This window comes from Athene noctua, chromosome 22 (assembly GCF_965140245.1).
Source record: "Athene noctua chromosome 22, bAthNoc1.hap1.1, whole genome shotgun sequence".
In the NCBI taxonomy this organism is placed as follows: Eukaryota; Metazoa; Chordata; class Aves; order Strigiformes; family Strigidae; genus Athene; species Athene noctua.
The window spans coordinates 8350159-8370563 of NC_134058.1; the positions used below are offsets into that span (position 1 = coordinate 8350159).

Below are 20405 nucleotides of genomic sequence, written 5' to 3' on the forward strand. Positions count from 1 at the left end.
AGAGCTGAAAAAGTGGGTTTGAGGGGAGTGTGGGGGGGTGTGTGTGTGAGGGCATCGCCTGCCAAATTTTAGGGTATCTACAGCCTCCCCCAAAATATGGATAATCAAATAAAGGCTTTGCTCAGCCTGGCTGCTGCAAAAGCCCCAAAATTCGGGTAAGTGACCCCTCAAAAAAGGGTGAATTTGGGGTGGTTTTAAGGCTGTGCAGAGCATCAGTCCCTGCTGATGCTTGGGGTTTTGGGGTCACACACCCCACCCCCCCCCCTTCAGATATGGGGGACCCCGCCTCCAGCAACCCCCCAGCCATAGCGATAAATAAACCTTTATTTTATACAGGACCTCATGGGAAACACAAACACCATTTGGGGGGGGCTTGAAAAAAATAATCCATCCCTCCCCCCATTTGCAGCATCCAACCCATTCCGTAGCTTTTTTCCCTTAAAATAAAAGGGGAAGGGGGCGGGGGGAGCCCCAGTTTGGGTTTACCCTGGATTTGAGCCCCCCCTTTTGTTTAGGGCGGGGTTGATGCTCCGGGTGGACCCACTCTTCAGTGTGGGGGAGCCCCCTCCGTGTGGCATCGGGGTCATGGGGCAGTGGGGGGCCCTTCGTGGCCCATCACCCCCCCAAGGGGTATTTGGGGGACGGAGATTGTCGGGGGGGACACACCTCCATTTTTGAGGGTGGGGTCCCCCCAAATCTTGCACCGGGGACGATGGCTTCAGCTCCTGGCACGGGGGTGGCACACGGGGTTGGGGGGGGGAGGGGGGGAAGGCGAAGCGGTGCCGACTGTTCCCCCCCCAGGGTTGGGGGGGGGGTGACTACGAGCCCTGTGCGGAGGGAAATCAGTGGGTGCACCCCAATATGGGTGCCCCCCTATTGGGGTGCGCTGGGGAGGGGGGGGGGACACAGCCTCACCGGGTTAGGGGGGGGCCGCTCCAACTGGATTTTGATCTCAGGGCAGGGGGGCTCGGGGGGGCGGCGGCCTGGGGGCAAACAGACGGGGGGCCATGAGCACCCCAGGGGGGTCCCGCAGCCCCACGGTGGCCTGACACCCCGGTGATGGGCTACCTGGGGGGATACCGGGGGGGTCGTCCGGCCAGGGGGTGTCGGTGAAGGCGTCGTGGTGGGTCCCCGAGGGCGAGCGGCTCTCCTAAGGTGCAAAGGGGGGGGTCAAAGGGGTGCTGCCCCCCTGCCCCCAGCCGCCCCCCCTTGGCACCCTGGTACCCTGCCCGGCTCGCTGGGCTCCTCGGTGGCGCTGCCGAAGCTGCTGGCGCTGGAGGAGGAGCGGGAGAAATCCGGCGGCTCCGGCTTCTCGGCCCTGCCAGGGGACAGTCCCCAAAGCCGGGGACAGGCTGGCACCGCGCCATGTGGCCGCCACCATGGCCCACCGCGATGCCGCGCTGTCCCCGGGATGCGCTGTCCCCACGCCATCCCGCCCCTGGGATGTCCCATCTCCGTGTCACCCTGTCCCCATGCCATCCCATTCCTGGGATATTCCATCCCTGTGCCACCCCATCCCTGTGCCACCTTGTCCCCACACCATCCTGTCCCTGGGATGTCCCATTCCTGTGTCACCCCATCCCCGTGCCAGCCTGTCCCTAGGATGTTCCATCTCTGTCCCACCCCATCCCGATGCCACACTGTCCCCGTGCCATCCCATCCCTGGGATGTCCCATCCTCATGTCACCTGTCCCCATGCCATCCCATCCCTGGGATGTCCCACTTCCATGTTACCTCATCCCTGTGCCACCTTGTCCCCACACCCTCCCGCCCCTGGGATGTCCCATCCCCGTGTCACCTCATCCCCGTGCCACCCTGTCCCCACACCATCCGTCCCTTTGATGTCCCAGCCCCATGCCATCCCACCCCACGTCCCTTGTCACCACCCCATCCCACTGCCACCCTGGCCCATTGCATCCCAGTGCCACCCCATCTCAGTGCCACCATGTCCCAGTGCCACCCAGTCTTTGCACTGCCCCATCCCAGTGCCCTCCAGTCCCTGTGTCACCACAAAGTCACCCCATCCTGGTGCCACCCCATCCCAGTGTCACCCTGGCCTATTGCATCCCAGTGTCACTCTGTCCCCATGCCACCCCCCTCTGTGTCACCCCCCCTCCATGCCACCCTAACCCCAAGCCACCTTGTGCCCAGGCCACCCAAGTGCCACCCCATCCCTGTGCCACCCCACCCCCCCTGACACCTTGTCCCTGTGACACCCCATCCCTGTGCTGTCCTGGCCCCCTGCTGCCCTGTGACATCCATTCTGGTGCCACCTTGTCCCAGTGTCATCCCACTCCAGTGTCACCCTGTCCCAGTGCCACCCCATCTGTGTGCTTCCCCATTCCAGTGCCTTCCAGTCCCTGTGTCACCCCATCCCAGTGCCACCCTGGTCCACTGCGTCCCTGTGACACCCTATCCTGGTGCCACCATGTCCCAATGTCACCCTGTCCCCTTGCCACCCCATCCCAGTGCTCTCCAGTCCCTATGTCACCCCATCCCAGTGCTATCCCATCCTGGTACCACCATGTCCCAGTGACACTCTGTCTTGGCGCTGCCCCATCCCAGTGCCCTCCAGTCTGTGTCACCCCGATGTCACTCCATCCCACTGCCACCCCATCCCAGTGCCCTCCAGTCCCTGCGTCACCCCAGTGTCACCCCATCTTGGTGCCACCCCATTCCAGTGTCACCCTGGTCTATTACATCCCAGTGCCACCATGTCCCAGTGCCACCCCATCCTTGCGCTGCCCCATCCCAGAGCCCTCCAGTCCCTGTGTCACCCCGATGTCACCCTGTCCCCTTGCCACCCCATCCCAGTGCCCTCGTCCCTGTGTCATCCCATCCCACTGCCACCCTGGCCCACCGCATCCCAGTGCCACCCCATCCCGGCGCCACCATATCCCAGTGGCACCCGGTCCTTGCGCTGCCCCATCCCAGTCCCCGTGTCACCCCATGCCCGTGCCCCCATCCCGGTGCGGGACCTGTCGGGGTGCCGGCGGCTCTCGGGGGAGCTGTGTGCAGAGCAGGCGCCCTCGGGGGCGGCGGCGGGGCCGTCCCTGGGTGGGGGGGAGGCAGCGGGCGGTGAGGTGACACCGGGAGGGGACCCCGGCCGCTGCCAGCCCCGCGTCCCGGTACCGGCGCTCACCTGCCGGCCGGCGCCTCCTGGATGCTCTCGATGCCGATGGCGCTGGAGCGGCGGGAGCCGAGCGGGCCGGGCCGCCGCCGCGACGGGCTCTTCCCGGGCACCAGCAGCGCCTGCGGGTCGCCGTTAGCCGGGAACCGGGGCGGGGGGACGGACACCGCGGGGCGGGGTGGGGACACAGACACAGACACCGGGAGGGGACACCGGGCGGGGTCCGTGCCGGGGTACCCACCTCTTCCACCGAGCCCAGCCCGATGGCGCTGCCGCGGCGTCCCCGCCGGCTCCCGGGCACCAGCAGCGACTGGGGGCGGCACCGCGTCACCGGCCCCGGGGGGCACCGGGGCACCGGCGGCACGGGAGGGGCGGGGCCAGCGGGAGGGGCGGGGCCGCGCGGGTGAACGGGGCGCCGGGGAGGGGCGGGAGTGGGGGCGGGGCCTCCGCGGATGGGGCGGGGGTTAGCGACTGGGGCGTGGCTTTCGAGCTCGCGCGAGGCGGCTTGAGGGTGTGGCTTGAGGGGAACGGGCGGGGCCAGAGCGCTTTAGGCGCGCGTTTTTCCCTGTGAGGGCGTGGCTTCCCGCATGTGGGCGTGGCCTCAGCCGGGCGCCCGCGGGCGGGCTGGCGGGGCGGGGGGGGCGTGGCCAACGCGGCGGGGGCGTGTCCAGGGGCGGGGCACTCACGCAGGCGGCCCCCGGGGCGCCCTCGGGGGGTCCGGCGGCGGCGGCGGCGGCGGCGTTGGCGGCGTTGGGGGGGGGCGTTGGGGGGGCCCGGCGGGGTCCCAGCCCCACGGCCTCCAGGGAGGGGCTGCGGCCCCGCAGCGCCCGCTGCAAGGCCCCCCCGCGCCCCGTCAGCAGCGCCCGGTACCGCCGGGCGCCCCCGCCCCCGGTGGTTTTTATAGGGAGGGGGTGTGGGGGGGGCAGGAGCCCCCCCCGTGCCCCACCTTGAAGGACTCGAAGAAGCCCGGGGCGGCGGCGCCGTTGTCGGGGCGCTCGTCGTCGGGGCCGAGCCCCAGCATGGCCTGGCTGCGCGCCTGCAGCTCCTCGTGCAGCGTCTCCAGCAGCGCCGCCCGCGTCCGCTCCTGCGCACCCGCAGCGCTGCACCGGCCCCCCCGCGACACCCCCGCGACACCCCCCCGCGACACCCCCCCGCGACACCCCCTTCCCCAAGGCGCCCTCCTGCCCTTGCTGCTGGGGACACACGGACACCCCCTAACCCACCGCACCCCCAGCCCACGCGACACCCCCCCGGCGTGCACAGCACCCACACACCCAGCACCCACAGCACCCACGTGTGTGCACCCACATCGTGCACAGCACCCACAGCAGCAACAGCACCCATGTGCATGGCACCCACACGCGCAGCACCCACCTGCACAGCACCCACACACACACAGCACCCACATGTGTGTCCCCGCACGCACGGCCCCGGCACATGCGCAGCACCCACGGCATGCATGGCTCCCACCTACCGGCACAGCACCCACATCCACAGCACCATTGTGCCCAGCACCCGCATGCCCAGCCCCCTCGCAGGCACCCCCCCACCCCCCCAGATGCCCAGCACCCTCAGCAACGCCGTGCTCAGCACCCAGCACCCACATTTGCACCCACCTCCAGCTTGGCGAACTTCTCGGCCTTGTAGCAGGCGTACTCGGCGTTGATGAGCTTCGTCAGCAGAAACTCCTGGAACTCGGGGCCCTGCGGAGGGCGAAGGGTGACCCTGGGTGGGTGCCACCCAAGGACACCCCCCCAGCAGCACCCATGGGTGCTCACCTTCCTGAAGACGGCAGGGTCGGGCAGCGGCGGGCCGAAGAAGGGCACGTCGTCACGGGCGGTGACGGAGACCTGCGGCGGGTGGGCAGGTGGGAGAGGTGACGGGGCACCCCGCTGCCCCCCCCCAGCACCCTGTGGTACCTTGTAGAGGGTCCCCTGGGGGCCGCCCTGCTCCAGCTGCACCACCACGAAGGCGTGGAGGAAGTTGGAGGCGATCATGTCGGGGACGAAGGGGGTGTTCTCGTCCTGGAAGACGACGGCCACGATGTCGTTGCCGATGTGACGCTTCCGCTGCAGCTGTGGGGACAGAGAGGGGGACACGGTGGGGGTGGGGGGTGTCAGTCACACCAAGGGGGGCAAAGGGAATGGCAGATCCTGTGCCCCAGAGGTGCCCACGGGCACCCAGGGTGCTCCTGGAGCTTTTATATACCATCGGCAACACCCCACGGGTGTCTGCCAGCCCCCTGTATCCCACAGATGCCCCCCAGCACCCATGGGTGTCTGCCAGCCCCCTGTATCCCATAGATGCCCCCCAGCACCCATGGGTGTCCTGACAGCCCCCTGCATCCCATAGATACACCCCAGCACCCATGGGTGCCCTTGCCAGATCCCTGCACCCCACAGATGCCCCCCAGCACCCATGGGTGCTGTTGGGTCTTTTTCACCTCATAGACACCTCCCCAGCACCCATGGGTGCTCCAGAAGCCCCTGCACCCCACAGACACCCCCAAAGCACCCATAGGTGCCCCACCAGCTCTTAAACCTCACGGGGGTGCCCCAGGCCCCCTTACACCCCCCCATTGTCCCCAAGCACCCATGTGTTTCCCCCTTGCCCCTTGCCCCTCACCTCCCTCCATCCCTCCCCCCCCAGCACCCATGGGTGCCCCACCTGCTGGGCGTCCCCCTCGGTGTAGGGCAGCTTGGTGGAGACGTGGAACATGATCTCTTTGTCGCGGAAGTGGCAGTAGACGGACTCGCTGCCTGTCTGCCCGTGGGTCACATCCAGACCCCCCCGAAACCTGGGTGGGTGGGGAGACAGGCACCCTGAACCTGGGGGGGTCCATGGGTGCCCCCCCCAGCACCCCCTCACCTACCCCTTGAAGTCCCGCAGCTGCACCCGTTGACCCAGGACGTCGAGAAATTCGGTGAACGCCGGGCTCTCCTCCGTGGTGCCGAAAAGCTCCTCCTCGGAGGTCTGCGGTGGGGTGGGGATGGGTGCCAGCACCCAGCTGGGATCCCCCACCCCACCCACCCACCCTCACCCCTCCCACCCCACCCCATACCTGCCCCAGTTTTTGGTAGATGACCCCAAATTTGAAGTGGTTGCTGAGCACGTGCTCGTCAAAGGCGAGGATGAGGCGGGACGCCTGCGGGGTCGGGAGGGGACGGAGGTTGGGTGGCGGGCACACCCCGGGGTGTCCCCCACCCATGGGTGCCCGTGGCTGCCACCTCCCCCCACCCCCCCCGTTCACCTTGGGATAGAGCACGGGGTAGAAGCGATCCACATTGACGTCCTCGCACACCAGCTGCGGGAAGGATGGGTGATGCGATGGGTGGCTCAGGGTGAGGGGGCACCCATGGGTGCTGCTGGAGGTGTTGCACCCACCTTGGCCATCTGCACCACGTTGGGGAACTCGGCCAGGCAGGAGATGGGCACCACGTCATGCAGGGTGCGGGTACGGGTGCTGCGGGGCGAGGCAGAGGTCAGGGCGGACCCCTACCCTCAGCCAGCACCCATGGGTGCCCCCTGGCACCCTGCTCACCGCAGCAGCAGGTGGAGGTGCTCCTGCTCGTCGTACTTGAGGGAGAAGACGAGGTGGCCCAGTGCCGGGTCCAGGGAGTAGTAGTTGAAGTGCTCCTGTGGGGAGGGGGCTAAGCACCCATGGCCGCGCCAATGGGTGCTCACGCTGGCAGGCACCCGTACCACGGGGCACCCACCCCCACGAGTGCCAACATCCATGAGCACCCGTGCCCATGGGCGACCCATCCTACACACTGTCCGTGGACACACATGTCTACAAGCACCCATGCCATGGGGCACCCAGGTCCTTGAGCACCCATAAGCCTGAGCACCCATCCCCATGGGGCACCCATGTCCCTGAGCACCCATGCCCACAGATACCCACACCCATGAGCAACCCATGTCCATGAGCACCCATGCTGTAGGGCACCCATGTCCATGAGCACCCATGCCACGGGGCTCCCACATCCACAGATACCCACACCCACCTCCGTGAGCACCCATACGTACAAGCACCCATGTCACGGGGCACCCATACCCATAGAGCTCCCGTGCCCATAGATACCCGCACCCTCCTCCATGAGCACCCATATGCAGGAGCACCCGTGTTTATGAGGTCTCCATGACCATGACCACCCCCATGGGGAACCCACCCACCCCGAGCACCCACGGGGCCTCACCTTGCCCAGGAAGTGCTTGCGGTAGAGCTTGGCCGTGTGGTTGCCCTCGAGCCTTGCGCGGGTGCCGGGTGCCGGGGTGGGGGGGGACTCGGGTGCCCCGCTCAGCTGGTGGTTGGTGCCCTCGATCCAGTAACCCCCAAACTGCGGCAGGAGGATGAGGGGGAACGGCCCCTCCCGGCCCAGCACCTGCACCCACAGCCGAGGTGGGTGCTCTGGCACCCCCCTGCCCTCCTGCCCTTGCACCCATCCCTGGCGGGGAGCGGGCGCTCTACCTCGTGCACGCTGGGGTAGGGGATGTAGTCCTCCTCTGTCTGCAAGACAACGGGGGAGGGGGAAGGCCACGCTAGCACCCATGGGTGCTGGGGCGGGTGGAGGTCACGCTAGCACCCATGGGTGCTGGTTGGGTGCCCCCACCCCAGCGCCGCCTACCTTGAGCGGTGGGGGGACGGTGTGGCGCTGCTGGGCCATCCTGCTGCCCTGCGGGAGATGGGGGCTGTGGGTGCCTGTCGCCCTGCCTTCGGATGGGCACCCTGGGGCGGGGAGCACCCATGGAGGCTTACCTCAGGGTGGGGTGACTGAGGGGGTGGCTGGAAACAAGTCTAGGTGGTGCGGGGAGGTCCAGGGGGGTCCATGGCGCTTTCTGGGGGTGACGAGGGCTCCCCAACAGCCCCTGGCCGTGACGCCTGGCTGCTCGGGTAGTGGCGTTACCCCTGAAGCCTACTGATGGCAGGAAGCCAAGCACCACCTTGGTGGTTGTGAGGAGCCAGCGGGCCAGAAGCAGCGGGTGTCGGGTCACCACATGGGGGTGCCCGGCTACTGAGGCCCCCCCCCCCCTCCATTCATCGCACCCCCTCACACCCCCTCCCCCCCCGAAGGGCGCCCTCTGCGGGCGGGAGGAGGCGCCGCGCGGGGCAGCACCACGGACAGCGCCGAGCACCGCGCGGGACGGGGGGACACGGCGACACCGGCCCCGGTGTAAATCCCGGCGTGGTGTAAACGGGTCCCCACCCCCCGCCGTGTAAAAAACACACCCCGGCCGTGGGCGACCCTCGTGCAAACACGAACGCTCGTGCAAACGCCACCCTGGTGCAAACACCACCCTGGTGCAAACACCACCCTGGTGTAAACATCACCCTGGTGCAAACGCCCCCCTGGAGTAAACGCGCCCCATCCCCGTGCACCCGTGGGCCGCAGCGTGACCCCCACCGGGCAGTGGGGCTGGGGGGGCTCCTGGGGGGGGGGTGTGTGTGTCCCTCATCGCCCCCCCCAACACCCAAGGCGAGGGAGGCAGTGCCGGGGAGGGGGGGGGACGCACACAGCGGGGGGGGGGGCTATGACCTAAATGTGGGGCAAGGCTTTGGGGGGGGCGGTTGGGGTTAGGGGGTACATGGGGGGCGGATTGAGGGGACTGGGCTGAGGGGGGGGCACGGGGAGGGGGGTGGGTGATGGGGCCAGGATGGGGGAGGCTGAAGAGGGGGGGAGATTTTTGGGGGTAGCCGGGGGGGGGGCAGGTTTGGGGGGGGTGGTGCAGATTGAGGAGGGGTAATTAATGTGGGAGATATAGGGGGGGCAGGTTTAGGGGGGGGCAATTCATGGGGGAGATATATTGGGGAAGGGCAGGTGGGGGGGTACATGGGGGGGGCTTGTCCCCCCCCGCCCTTCCCGGGTGTCCCCCCCCGCCCCCCCACTCCCCCCCCGCGCTGCCGGTACCGGCATCAGCTGAAGGTCACCGGGGGACGGTGCTGCGGCGGGGCGGGGGGGGGGGAGACACGACACACTGGGGGTGCGGGGGTGTCTCGGGGGGGGACCCCGTTTCCCGGTGCCCGCGGCGCGGCACTTACCGGAGGGGCGGCGGGGCCGGGGCCGGTACCGGAGCGGGGCCGGTACCGGAGCGGAGCGGAGCGGGGCCCCGCCGCTCGCAGCCACCGCGCCGCGTCACGTGCGGCGGGGCGGGGCGGCCCCTCCGGGGGCGGCCGGCACCGGGAACCGGCACCGGAACCGGGAACCGGCCCCGGCCAACCGACGGCCGCCAAACGGCACCGGGAAAACGCCGCCGGAACCGGCCACCGGGGTCCGGCCTGGGGAACTGACCCTGGCGCTGGGGACGGCGTCACCCCCAGCCTGGGAACCCCCCCTCCATCCCTGGTGTCGTCCCCCAGGGCGCCCCCCCCGCTCCCCAGCACCCAGGTCCCCCCCATCCCCGCCCCATGGGGCTCCCCCCCAGCACCCACCTCCCTCCGGGGCACGGAGGGGGGCCGGGGGACACCCCCGCTCCGGGGCCCTCCAGAATCGCGGGGCACCGGCTCCCCGCTGCGGGTGCCAGGGCGGAAGGAGCGAGGGGGGGGGGGGTGGGGGGGGTGCTGGCACCAAGCCGGGGCCACGCAGCCCCCCCCCGGCACCCCCCCAGGGATAGGGCCGCCCGGATGACGTGCCAGCGGGGGGACAGGGCACGACGTGACACGGGGACACCAAAAGCGGCCCTGCAGCTGCCTCGGCCCAGGCGGCGGGCGCCAATTTCTCCTCGAGAAAAACCCTCCAGCGGGCCAAGGTTGGCGTGGGTCCCGCTCCCTCCCCTCCCCGCTTTTAGGCTGGGCTGGAGGAATAAACCCCCCCCCACACACACTTTCCTTTAGGCGAGGTGTTAAAAGACCAGAGCGACCACGTGTATGCGCTTTAATAAGGCTTCCACAGCTCAAATGACAATTTTAATCCAATAATGTTTGCAAATAACAGACAAAAACGGTAACTGGGCCTTTGATCACATCTTGTACCTGCGGCTCCGCGGGATACAGGGATGCGGCCGTACATCACTTCTCAGAACCACCCCCCCGGCCCTCCCTCATTCCTTCCCCGCTGAGTTTAGAGACTTCAATTTTGCAACAGTATAAGCTCAAGGAAGAGATTTTTTTTGTTGTTGTTGTTTTGGTAACATTAAAAAAAATTAACAGCAAATCGACAAAGGAAAAAAAAAAAAAAAGGAATTTCCAGGAAATATGTACACAAGCGAGTGCTTCAGTCTGAGAATAAAACCTCCTGCCTGCTCCCAGAGGATGGAGCAGCTTCCACGCACTGAATTCCTGTCGCTGTCTTTACCTTGGGAAAGAATACGCGGGTCCAAATTGCTCCCCAAAACTATTTTTTAAGAGCTCCACGGTCCCCCAAATGCTGGCTGCTTCGCCCCAAAACCCACCAGGGACGGAGGAGGATGCGGAGGCCCCACGCTCGGCAGAGAACAGCTGTAATTCTTCAGATAAAAGATAACATTTAAAATAAATGCTACCGGGGTTGTTGGGATGGGGGGGGGGTGTGTGTGTTCCCCCAATCCTGTCTTCTCACAGCCCCAAACTCCTGAAATCCTTTAAAAAATAAAGCTGATGTGGCAGCAACTGGACTCTCCGCATCAACATTTTGCCACGGAAACAAGTTAAAAGGCTGAAAAGAAAGAGGACAGTGCCCTTTTTTTAAAGTCTGGAAGTGGCACATAATTTCCTGCTATTAATAGGCAACGGAGAGAGATCCTTTCTGAGGGCTACAGATGTAAAAAAGAAAAAAAAAAAAGTAATTATTAGTGCATTCCTGAAAAAGGAGGAGAATAGAGGTGAAAAAAAGCCTCTTCCCACGGGAAACACAGCACCCACCCGCGCCCCCTTCGCCATCTCCGTTTCAGGCTCCCCCCAAGCCATGGGCCCGAGCGCTCCTGGCAGTCCCAAGACTGGAGGAAAAGATGTTATCAAAAGTCATTAAAATACCCCACGTTTCTAAAAAACACAGTTGACAAAGACCAGGTGGTTACTGAAAGATCATCAAACGTTTGGAAGTGAAGGCAAGCGGCTGAAAAGCCGGCGGGGGGGGCGAGGGAGACAGCTCCCTGTCCCCCCCGCGATGGAAGGCTTCCGGAGGCAGACCACAGCTTACATTTTGGGTTAAATAGATGATTTTTTTTTTTTTGGTGGGTTTTTTTTTCTTTTTTTTTTTTTTTCTTTTTTTTTTTTGAAAGAGCTAGACATTCCTCACAAGTAACAATTTCTTTACTTCCATGCTGTACTGAAAGAGTAATAGTGGATCAAAGACAGGATTATCTGTAAGCAGGTTACACCTAAGAGTTACTCGAGAACAGATCAAGATGTTTTTGATCTACTGGATTACAACCCCTTGCCGGACAGACGAGCGTGGTGTGGGATTCGAGTCAGGGAATACACGAGAATGCCTCCGTCTCCCTTGCCTGTAAACACAATACGCTCTTTACTGCTGCTAAACTTTCCAACCTTCCTGTGGCTTTATTAAATATAAAATCGGGAACGCTCTCTTGAAGGCAGGATGTCCTTCAGTGCAATCTGCTTTGACATAAGGCATTTTTGGGGGGTGGGTGGGGAAGGAGGGGTGCAGTCATTTCAGGATGGGTTTCTGCCTTCTGGAAGAGTCAAAGTGTTCAGTCCTGTATCCACCTTTTTTAACTTTTAATGCCCTACCACGTCAAAATCCTCTTCCCTTCCGGTTGCTCCTCTGTTGCCAGCGTTTAGAAAAACCATCAGTGTCCAAGTAAACCCGTCCCTGAGGAGAAAAAACAACCACCAGAAGATGATGACGCTTATGGGATGGAGATTAAGTTAACATGGGCTTACATAAAGGGGAGGAAAAAAAAAAAACAAAAACACCCAGACTCACCTTTAAATCCTTCTTCAGGCATACAAACTGGGGATGGAAAGAAAAAGGCAGGGTGTTAGAAGTTTCTAAAAGGATCTCTGGTCTTAGTGGTGATGCACCACTGAATCTCCCATTCACCACGACAAGAAACCTTCAAAAAATCTCTATTTGCTACCTTCACAACCCAAATCCAACACAATCCTTGGCCACCAAAGCGTCTCCCACAATCACAGTAGTGAGACACCTTCCTTGAACCCCTGAACCTTCCGGGCCACCCCCCCACCTCACCTTGCATAACGTCGTCCATCGCTGCGTAATCTGCAAGTGGTTCATCAGCCTGGGAAACAGAGCAGAGCGGGGGATTAACGAGCAAACAACCTCGTTTGGGACTTCACAGCCTGAGCAGTTCATGGTGCTGCTCGGGAAGGCAGCGGGGAACAGGTCTCCTTCTCAAACAGTGTCTGGGAACAAGAGGAGAGGACTCGCTCTCTAATTTAGCTGTATTTTGGGGTGGTACGCACACAGCTGGGCAGAAAAGGACAGTTAATAAATGCTCTTTAAAAAAGAAAAAGGAGGATTTTCCTCCTCCAAGCAGAACTCATTAAATTAGGCCATGGAGCAGTCACGGGTGGGCACGTCCTCTGCACAGCGGTTTTCACACACACCACGACGTTGTTTCTCTTTGGTGGTACAAAAATCACTTCGACTCTCTGCTTTGACTTGATTTTAGCAGCCACACTCTCACGTTACCTTTAATAAAATGACAGACTCGGGGATGACTCCCAGGCTGCCGAGCGTTGCGGTGTCATCGCTCAGTATCTTCCCGTCGATCGACAAATTCTGGTCGAAGGGAGCAACTGAAAATGCATGCATGATCTGTGCCAACAGAATGAGACACGCTGATTTTGTGCGGAGGGAAAAAAACATACCGCCAAGCTACACAAAAATACCACGTTTAGAAGAGCAACACGCGCCTCTCGATGCCACGTGGGATTTTTATACTCTTTCCCTCCATCCCCTCCCAGCCACATGCTCCTAATTCTGTGTTTTCTTACTCGAGACAACTCATTCCTTGGAGGAAAACCACCTTACCTGTATTTTCAGCTCTTTCAGCGTCTGATTAGCGGAAACAAGCAGTGCCTTCTCCCCTCTGACCTTCCGGTGCCGGGTGCTTCGCCTGATGCCTTGCTTTTGGTAACTGATGAAGCTCTGGTGTGAGACTTTCTGGCGCTTCGCGCCACCGTTGGTCTAGAAACAAGAGGCAAAAATCAAGGGCCCAAGTTTGGGATTAGTGGAAAAAGACAACCTCCCCTGTACCCCGGACTGCGTTTCGGGTGCATGGGTCATGCGAGGGAAGGCATGAAGTGCTGAGAAGCCCCTTCGAAGTTTTGGGCACCTCAATCCGAGAGAGATCTCGAGGGGCTGGAGCGAGGGCAGAGGAGGGCAACGAGGCTGGGGAAGGGCTGGAGAATCAATCCTGTGAGGAGCCAGTGAAGGAGCTGGGAGTGTTCAGTGTGAGGAGGAGGAGGCTGAGGGGAGCCCTCATCCCTCTCTGCAGCTCCTGACAGGACATTGCAGAGAGGCTGGGGCTGGGCTCTGCCCACAGGGAATTAGTGACAGAACAAGAGGGAACGGCTGGAAACTGTGACAGGGGAGGGTCAGACTGGACATGAGGAAAAATGTTTCCCAGAAAGAGTGGTCAGAGAGTGGAACAGGCTGCCCAGGGAGGGGGGAGTCCCCATCCCTGGGTGTGTTTAAGGGCTGTTTGGATGAGCTGTGGGGGATGTGGGGTAGGGGAGAACTTTGTAGAGTCTGGCTGAGGGTTGGACTCGATGATCCCGAAGGTCTTTGCCAACCTGAATGATTCTGTGAAAGCAAACCACCGCGTGCAAGGGTCAGTAGGACCAAAGGACTCACCCTGAAACTTCAGTTCCTGCTTCTAACACTGGCCTGGGGTGGATTATCAGCCAAGCATACGAGAGGGTCAGTATCTGACCTCTCCAAAAACAAAGCGATGGGGTGGTACAACCATTAAAATGACAATTTAAGACACCTGATTTTAGCAGTACACAGAGGAGGAGGGCTATCCCATCATGCTGACTCAAGAGGATGATGCAAAACCAAGGGACCTGGTGGTATTTTTGATCTCTACCTGGTTAAAATCTGGGTCTTGCTCCCCCTCTGGCTTGTTTTCCTCCCTCTCCTCTTCAGCTTCTGAGCTGCTCACGTTCAGCTCCGGAGCAGCATCCTTCATTACCTGAAGTCACAAAAATCATTCTCCGTAACTAAGCCAACAGCATCAACCCAGACTGTCACATCATGGCAAACAGCTTGCAGAGACCCCCAGGATGTCACCTCGATCCAACGAACCGAGGCAGAGCAGGAATAACCCAGGGATCTGTTCCACGTGCTCTGCAAACTCTCCTCCCCCTCCTCCCCAGCTGCATGGAGCCATGGGGGGATTCGGCTCAGGAGAACAATCTTCTCTACTGAATTGCAGGTGCTTCCTGTAGCTCAGGACCTGTCCTCCTCTCTAGGCAAAGGGAAAGTCTCCAGGGGCCTGCACTGATTTCTTTCCCATTAGCTGGCTGCTTCTCTGGTTCATCTAAGTGTATTACAAAAGCTCTAACACGGAGAAAGGAATATTATCTGTAAATTAGACACTTATCCATCCCTGCAGCAGACTGACAGAGGCACTCAGCACCATTATTTATGGGTCTGGAGGCTGTAAGTAAATGAAATCTAAATAATTTACACAAACGGATAAATAAAAATGATGTTCAGTTCTGTGTAAGTCACTCCAGGAGGCATGGAGCTGCCGGACGTGAATTCACAGCTAGCTTTGGCTGGAGCTGGGGTTTGCAGGAGCCCAGGAGACTGGCACGCTCTCCATCCTGGATGCCTGAGAACTCGTTTCTCCATCAATGTATTTGCAATTAACAATGCCATTTCAGCTCCCGAACATCCAGCACCAACCGCAGCCTCCCCAGAGCCCTCCGGATTCCAGCAGTGCCGCCCTACGCCGATTTTACACGGCCGTGGCTTCCCCCTCTCGCAGCGTCAGCCGAAGGAGGGAGCTGGGGGTTGCAGAGGGAGGAAGAGCAGGGGTGATGGGATGGGAAATACTCCCCGACATTTTGCAAATCCAAAGCAGCAGGGAAGAAAGCAGTGGCTTGGAGTGCTGCCGTCCGCAATCCGCACTGCTGGCGGGGCATTATCGCTGCTTCGCATCGCGCCGAGGCCGCCCTGTTAATGAGGGAGCTTGCAGGCAAGCTCTCGCCCCCTCTTTCTAACTCCAGCTGCTCAGCAAAGAATAGCTGCCTGTTTTTTGCCAGCCCCACATGTGAGCACGGTCCTGTCCAGCACCAGAAAAAAAAAAAAAACACCACCAACCAAACAACAACCCTCCTCTGCACCAGAGCCAAGATACAGCCTTGGGATTCAGCCTCGAGACAGGCTGAAAACCCATCGCTGATGGCTCAAGACCGTGCTGCGTGTTTTATGTCTCACAACCAAGGCAGAAACCCCTCCAGCCTCTGGCGCCCTGCGGTTCTACAGGCTCCAGTCCCTCCCTTCGATTGCCAGGGAGGTGGAAAATCAATAAGAGGCAAAAAACCCCAAACCCCACGCTGGGAAGGTGAGGGGAACGTCTTTATCTGAGCTTGCGAACGAGCCTCTGTTTCTTCCTTAAAGCATAAAACGAGGCCTAAGGAGGAAGGCTTACTGTAACCAGCTTTTGGGTACCTGTAAAGCCAATTCTAGACCTGACACTGATCCCTTAAGACACCAGTAAAGCAGAGACGTAATTCACAGCCTCATAAGGGATCCTGAAAACCATCTCTAAGTCCACTGCTATTTCAGCATGGAGGTTAGGAGCTTATTTCTGTCACTTTTGCAACCAGGAAAGGAAATGACAAATACTGGAGGAAGAGAAGAATAGGTAGAGCCTGGTAACACATTATGAAGACAGAAATGGTTACAACATTACCTAAAATAATCAAAGCTGGGAACATTTGTGAAGATACCCAGTAACACAAAGGATCTGTTTGGCAAAAGGAAGCCTTGAGGAGAAGGGACAGCTTCCCCAAGCCACAGAGCTGGTGCTTTTTGCCCACAATGACCACCACAGGCCACCCAGCAGCCCCAGCAGCACGTCCCAGCCCTGCGGGGATGTGACAGGCTGTGACAGCCGTTGTGTTTGGGCCATTATTTGGGTACTCGGTGCAGGCTCCCTTAAATGAAACGAAGCCAGGATGAGTAAAGACCGAGGGAGAGAGCCCATACCTTTTTATTATCCACCACTTTATGGATGTAGATGGTTGCTTGGGTGTACTCACGCAAGTCCCGCTGCTGTTGGCATAACAGCCCTTCTCTGCATTCTGGACAGAGTTCTGGGGAGGCACAAAGGGAAAATGCATTTAATTGCTTCAGCTCCTCGGTTACACCTGCCCAAAGCCTCTCACCGCTAACCCGGAGGGGATCGCATAACCAGGGGCCTCTGCCAAGCTGCTGTTTACCACTGATCCCCCTGGATCTGACCCTTTACCTGAAAAAGAGCCATTTCCCAGGGAGTCTGCAGCAATTAGCAAAAGAATAGGACAAAGACAGTGGCAAAAAGTTCACTTACGGGGCTCAGAGGTGTAAAGTGTGCTCTCGGGGTCCGCTCCGGCAGCTTGGGTTCGGGTAATTTTGATGACATGATCCACGACGAAGAGTTTTTGAATCCTCTCCCACTCGTTGGGCCATATTAGAGCTATACTGTGCAAAGGAACAAGAACGTGCTTTATGACATGGAAAAGCCAAGCCCTGAGCTCCTGAACAGCTTTGCCTTTTCTTTTCGGTCTGTTAATGACAGAAAAGCTGCAAAATCAATCCCTAACTCCAGCGACACGGGAGGGCCTGTACGCCCAAGATAACAGGGCAAGAGTAGCGTGTTATTAATGACACTGTACTGCTCCGGTCATGCCGGAGGGAGGATGGATTTGGAGAGGAGTGGAAGATCTACTACTTTTAGTTCTGCATCACTGCAGAACCAACGCTACAGAGCATGAACTCCAGCCCAGCACCCAGCGCTCCGGGGGCAAGTCTCCCAGAAAGCAAATTGTAAGGAAGGCGGATGTTTCTATGCCCCGGTCAAATTCAGGGTAGTTTATTGTTAGGAACTAGCCAAGCTGAAGTAAGCTCTCTTTTTTTTCTTTCCTGACCCAGCATCCTTCAACGATTTAGATCTTGCCTTGCACGAAGGCTAAGGTGGGCTCAAGAAAGCGCATCTGTTAATTCTGCTCAAGGGAAAGCATTTGCTCCTCTTCTTGCTGCAGCTCAGCGAGCCTCCGGGAACGTTTCCCCAAAGCTCATGAGAGACAAAGGCACCTGGCAGACACGTGAAGAGAAGAAACTCACAGTTTGGAATCTTCTTTGGTCATGGAAGCGTAGGTGAACATGAGGCCCCCGTGGGGGCAGAGAAGAGCGCTGTTTCCTACCGAGGACACGGGGCTGCATCGCGTCGGCCTCCTGCGCGGGCAAAGGAAAGAGGTCTGCAAAGCTTGGTCAGGTTATTTCACAAAACCCACAACTCTTGCAGGCAGCCAAGGAGAAATCACAGGTGAATGTGTACAGGAGACATTCCAACAGGGAATATTAAAAACTACTGCCGATGAGGAAATCAGATCTGCGTTCCTGCACGCTGCAAAATTACTCTCCTATCTAGCAAAGATTTCCATCTCCTACCACCAGCAGCCCGTAGAAACAGGACTGAGCAGTGACCTTTGCCTAGGATACAGCTCCAGACAGATGAAAAAACTAATCAGGTTACTATCTAATCCAACCATCTGGTTAAGACATGGTAAACAAGGAAATTCAGTTTCTTACAATGTATTACAACTGATACGAGCCCTGTAAAAATCAGCTTCCTTGTTTCCACAAAGGCAAACAGCAGGTAACTACACACCACGCCGGGATTCAAAAGCAAAATCATTATCTACAACCCCCAAAAGAAGGAATAAAAAGCACCAAAAACCTCAAGCCAAGTTACCTGACAAATTTCCTCCATTCTTCTACAAAGAACTGCGAAACAATATACAGCTCATCTGTCTCCTGGAGGTGAAAAAGAGAAGGGAAAAAAAAAAAAAAGGATCTTTTTTAATTAATCCAACAATAGAGAAGCAATGACTGTTCAGTTTTTCTGCAGTGCTCATTCTCTTTTGAGACCTCAGTGTTTTTGCCATGACAACTCCATCCAAGCGCGCTGGGAAAGCCAAGTAAAATAATTCGGGATCAAGTACTAAGCACTTACATTACTAATCTCGTGTTTATTACGAAGTTAGTTTAGCTTTAGATCCAATTATCTGTAATTCACAGCAGGAAACGCTCAATGCCCCTGGAGCACCTACGGACTCCCCAGCACTGTGTTTTCTCTCACTGAGTACCTGGGGTCTAAAGCAGATTTGTCTCTGCACCCCAGTGGGTGTGGGGTGAGACCACCCCAACCTGCCTTATTTGCTTCACCCATGAAAATCCAGAAGTTTCTCCTTTTGGCAGCAGCACGGATTCAAAACCATGGCCACGCACCCTCACAAGGCAGCGGTTTTAGGACAAACCACCGTTTTCCTGTCCTGAGTGATTTACCATGAGACAGTCTGCTCCTGGACAAGAAATCACTGAGATACTAAGGGCTGGGTGACAAAATAACTTCCGTGCTCACTTATCCTCATCACCGTCCTGAACACAGATTTAAGGGCTTGCTCCACCTTTACGCAAGAAAATTCAGAATACCTGAGGAATTTATATATATATATATATATATATATTGCTTTTTAAATCTCCTTTCATCTCCTCCAGATTAAACTGCGGCGCTTATTTTTTTCCCCAGAACTTCAACTGTCTTGGATCAGGAAAACTCACAAAGCTTGAGGGAGAGGTCTTCAGCTCTTTTTTTATCATGCTCTGTTAGGAAATTCAAAGGGTGGAGGACATTCCCTGGAAAGACCCTCCATTACAAGCTGACTCAGTGATGAGCTCCAGCTTTCTATCACCTACTCCAGCTACAAAAGCAGACCCAACGGGATACTGCCCTTAAATACTGCTGGTAGCTGGCAATACCTGGCAGCTCTCCAGCTCAGCACAGAGCGTTTCCCATTTAAACCCTTTTGGGACTCCCCGGTTCCGAGAAAGGGATCCGCGGTGACCTCAATATTTATCCACGGCTGGAGAAGGCACCCGAGAGTGGCAAGCTGCCCTCACACGTAGCAGCAACCGAGGCAGACACCTGCCAAAGCAGCTTGGCAGGATCGAAGAGTCAATCATTAATCAGCGCTGCGAGACGTCCAGGAGCCAAGGCGTGGAGCCAACAGCTTGTGCCATTTCTTTTGAGCCGCCTTCAAGCCCCAGAAAAAGTCTTGGAGAGCTGCATGCTCGTACCGGGGAGAAGCTGGTACAAGAGGTCTTGCATGATCATCGCTCCTATTTGCAGGGCTTCAGCATGTAGGGAAGCTCCCCCTGAAGCTCTCGGGATGTAGGATGCTGGAGCACAGGTGAATTTTGTCCTACTAGCAGCAAAATTTTGTCCTGCCGTGAAGGCAAACGGAGGGCGGTGGAAAGCCCTTCTTCGGTCCTTCTAGGGGCAGATGTAACCACAGCAGCAATATTGTTGCTGCTTATCAAGCTGACAGTGGGCCAGCGACAGCTATGTTGGCACACGAGCCACTCTCGTGTATCTTTAGCAGGGCTTTGTGCCAGCACAGCTAATCGGGGGAAATCACACCTCGGCACAACACACGTGTAAGTGCCGCTGGCACAGGCTTCCCGGCGCAGGCACCGTCTCGCCTGGACCGAGGGAATGATTATTGGGTCGCCTCTCTTGCAGGAGAAATAAAATTTCTTAGGGAGAGGGATAAAACCTAATAAAAACCTCCCTCAAGACCTGCTACCTTGTCCCGGTTGCCCTTCTTCCCATACCTGAGGCCAGCTGCCCAGGCAAGGTCTGCATTTATCATGAAACAGGTTCTGGAGAGAAGTTTTCTGCTCGCTGGCCATCATCTTATGCAGAGCTTCGTTTTCCTCCCCTTCGCGCTCCAAAATCTGCATGAAACAGTTAATTACACCACAGCTTCAGTTCCTAGCTGCTATTAGAAGGTGACATTACCTCCCCCTGCTACACTGGGTCACCTTAAAAAGAAAACCAGAAACATGACCACGTATTTACAGTCAACAAAAGGGTAACGTCATTTGGCATTCAAATACCTTGCACTGGGAACAGCACTCTTTGTTATTTGGGAATTCAGGGGCCTTTGGAAAATATTGCTTGAGTTTCTCCCAGGCTTCCTTTGAAACCACCCTCCGTTCGTTTTCGGAGATGCACAGGTCACCTGCAGAGAGAGAGCCAAGGGAAGGGCTTTGCTCTTGATGCCTTCAGTGAGGTTTTGCAGCCCTAACTA

At 58.7% G+C, this 20405-nt stretch overlaps 2 protein-coding genes across 10 annotated transcripts in view; both read right to left on the reverse strand.

The window, feature by feature from the left end:
* Positions 1-314: 314 nt before the first annotated feature.
* Positions 315-9300, reverse strand: RAP1GAP (RAP1 GTPase activating protein). Of its 3 annotated transcripts, none has more exons than XM_074924693.1 (23): positions 9171-9300; positions 7890-8049; positions 7759-7806; positions 7602-7640; positions 7330-7515; positions 6672-6766; positions 6515-6593; positions 6381-6434; positions 6192-6275; positions 6003-6103; positions 5798-5927; positions 5050-5205; positions 4909-4980; positions 4747-4833; positions 4077-4214; positions 3835-3960; positions 3372-3440; positions 3143-3252; positions 2979-3053; positions 1225-1318; positions 1069-1150; positions 916-983; positions 315-827 (listed from the first exon to the last, which is right to left on the reverse strand). In XM_074924693.1, the coding sequence occupies exons 3-23, from the start codon at positions 7795-7797 to the stop codon at positions 819-821; spliced, it is 1893 nt and encodes a 630-aa protein (XP_074780794.1). In that variant the 5' UTR covers positions 7798-7806; positions 7890-8049; positions 9171-9300; the 3' UTR covers positions 315-818. The 3 variants fall into 3 exon arrangements, with proteins under 3 accessions (XP_074780794.1, XP_074780793.1, XP_074780795.1); XM_074924692.1 differs by having other exon boundaries at positions 3817-3960; XM_074924694.1 differs by lacking the exon at positions 3835-3960.
* A 696-nt stretch (positions 9301-9996) lies between these two features.
* Positions 9997-20405, reverse strand: part of USP48 (ubiquitin specific peptidase 48) — a 30452-nt gene continuing 20043 nt past the window's right edge. For 3 of the 7 annotated variants that reach the window (XM_074924696.1, XM_074924699.1, XM_074924695.1), the window contains 12 exons: positions 20212-20336; positions 19927-20049; positions 18005-18066; positions 17374-17484; positions 16601-16731; positions 16258-16364; positions 14126-14230; positions 13066-13221; positions 12724-12849; positions 12262-12310; positions 11995-12021; positions 9997-11880 (listed from right to left, as the gene is read on the reverse strand). In XM_074924696.1, the coding sequence (XP_074780797.1) occupies positions 11858-11880; positions 11995-12021; positions 12262-12310; positions 12724-12849; positions 13066-13221; positions 14126-14230; positions 16258-16364; positions 16601-16731; positions 17374-17484; positions 18005-18066; positions 19927-20049; positions 20212-20336 (1145 nt within the window). In that variant the 3' untranslated portion in view covers positions 9997-11857. Of the gene's footprint in view, positions 11881-11993; positions 12022-12261; positions 12311-12723; positions 12850-13065; positions 13222-14125; positions 14231-16257; positions 16365-16600; positions 16732-17373; positions 17485-18004; positions 18067-19926; positions 20050-20211; positions 20337-20405 lie in introns of those variants that run through there. The other 4 variants (XM_074924697.1, XM_074924698.1, XR_012635003.1 and 1 more) reach the window with 4 other exon arrangements.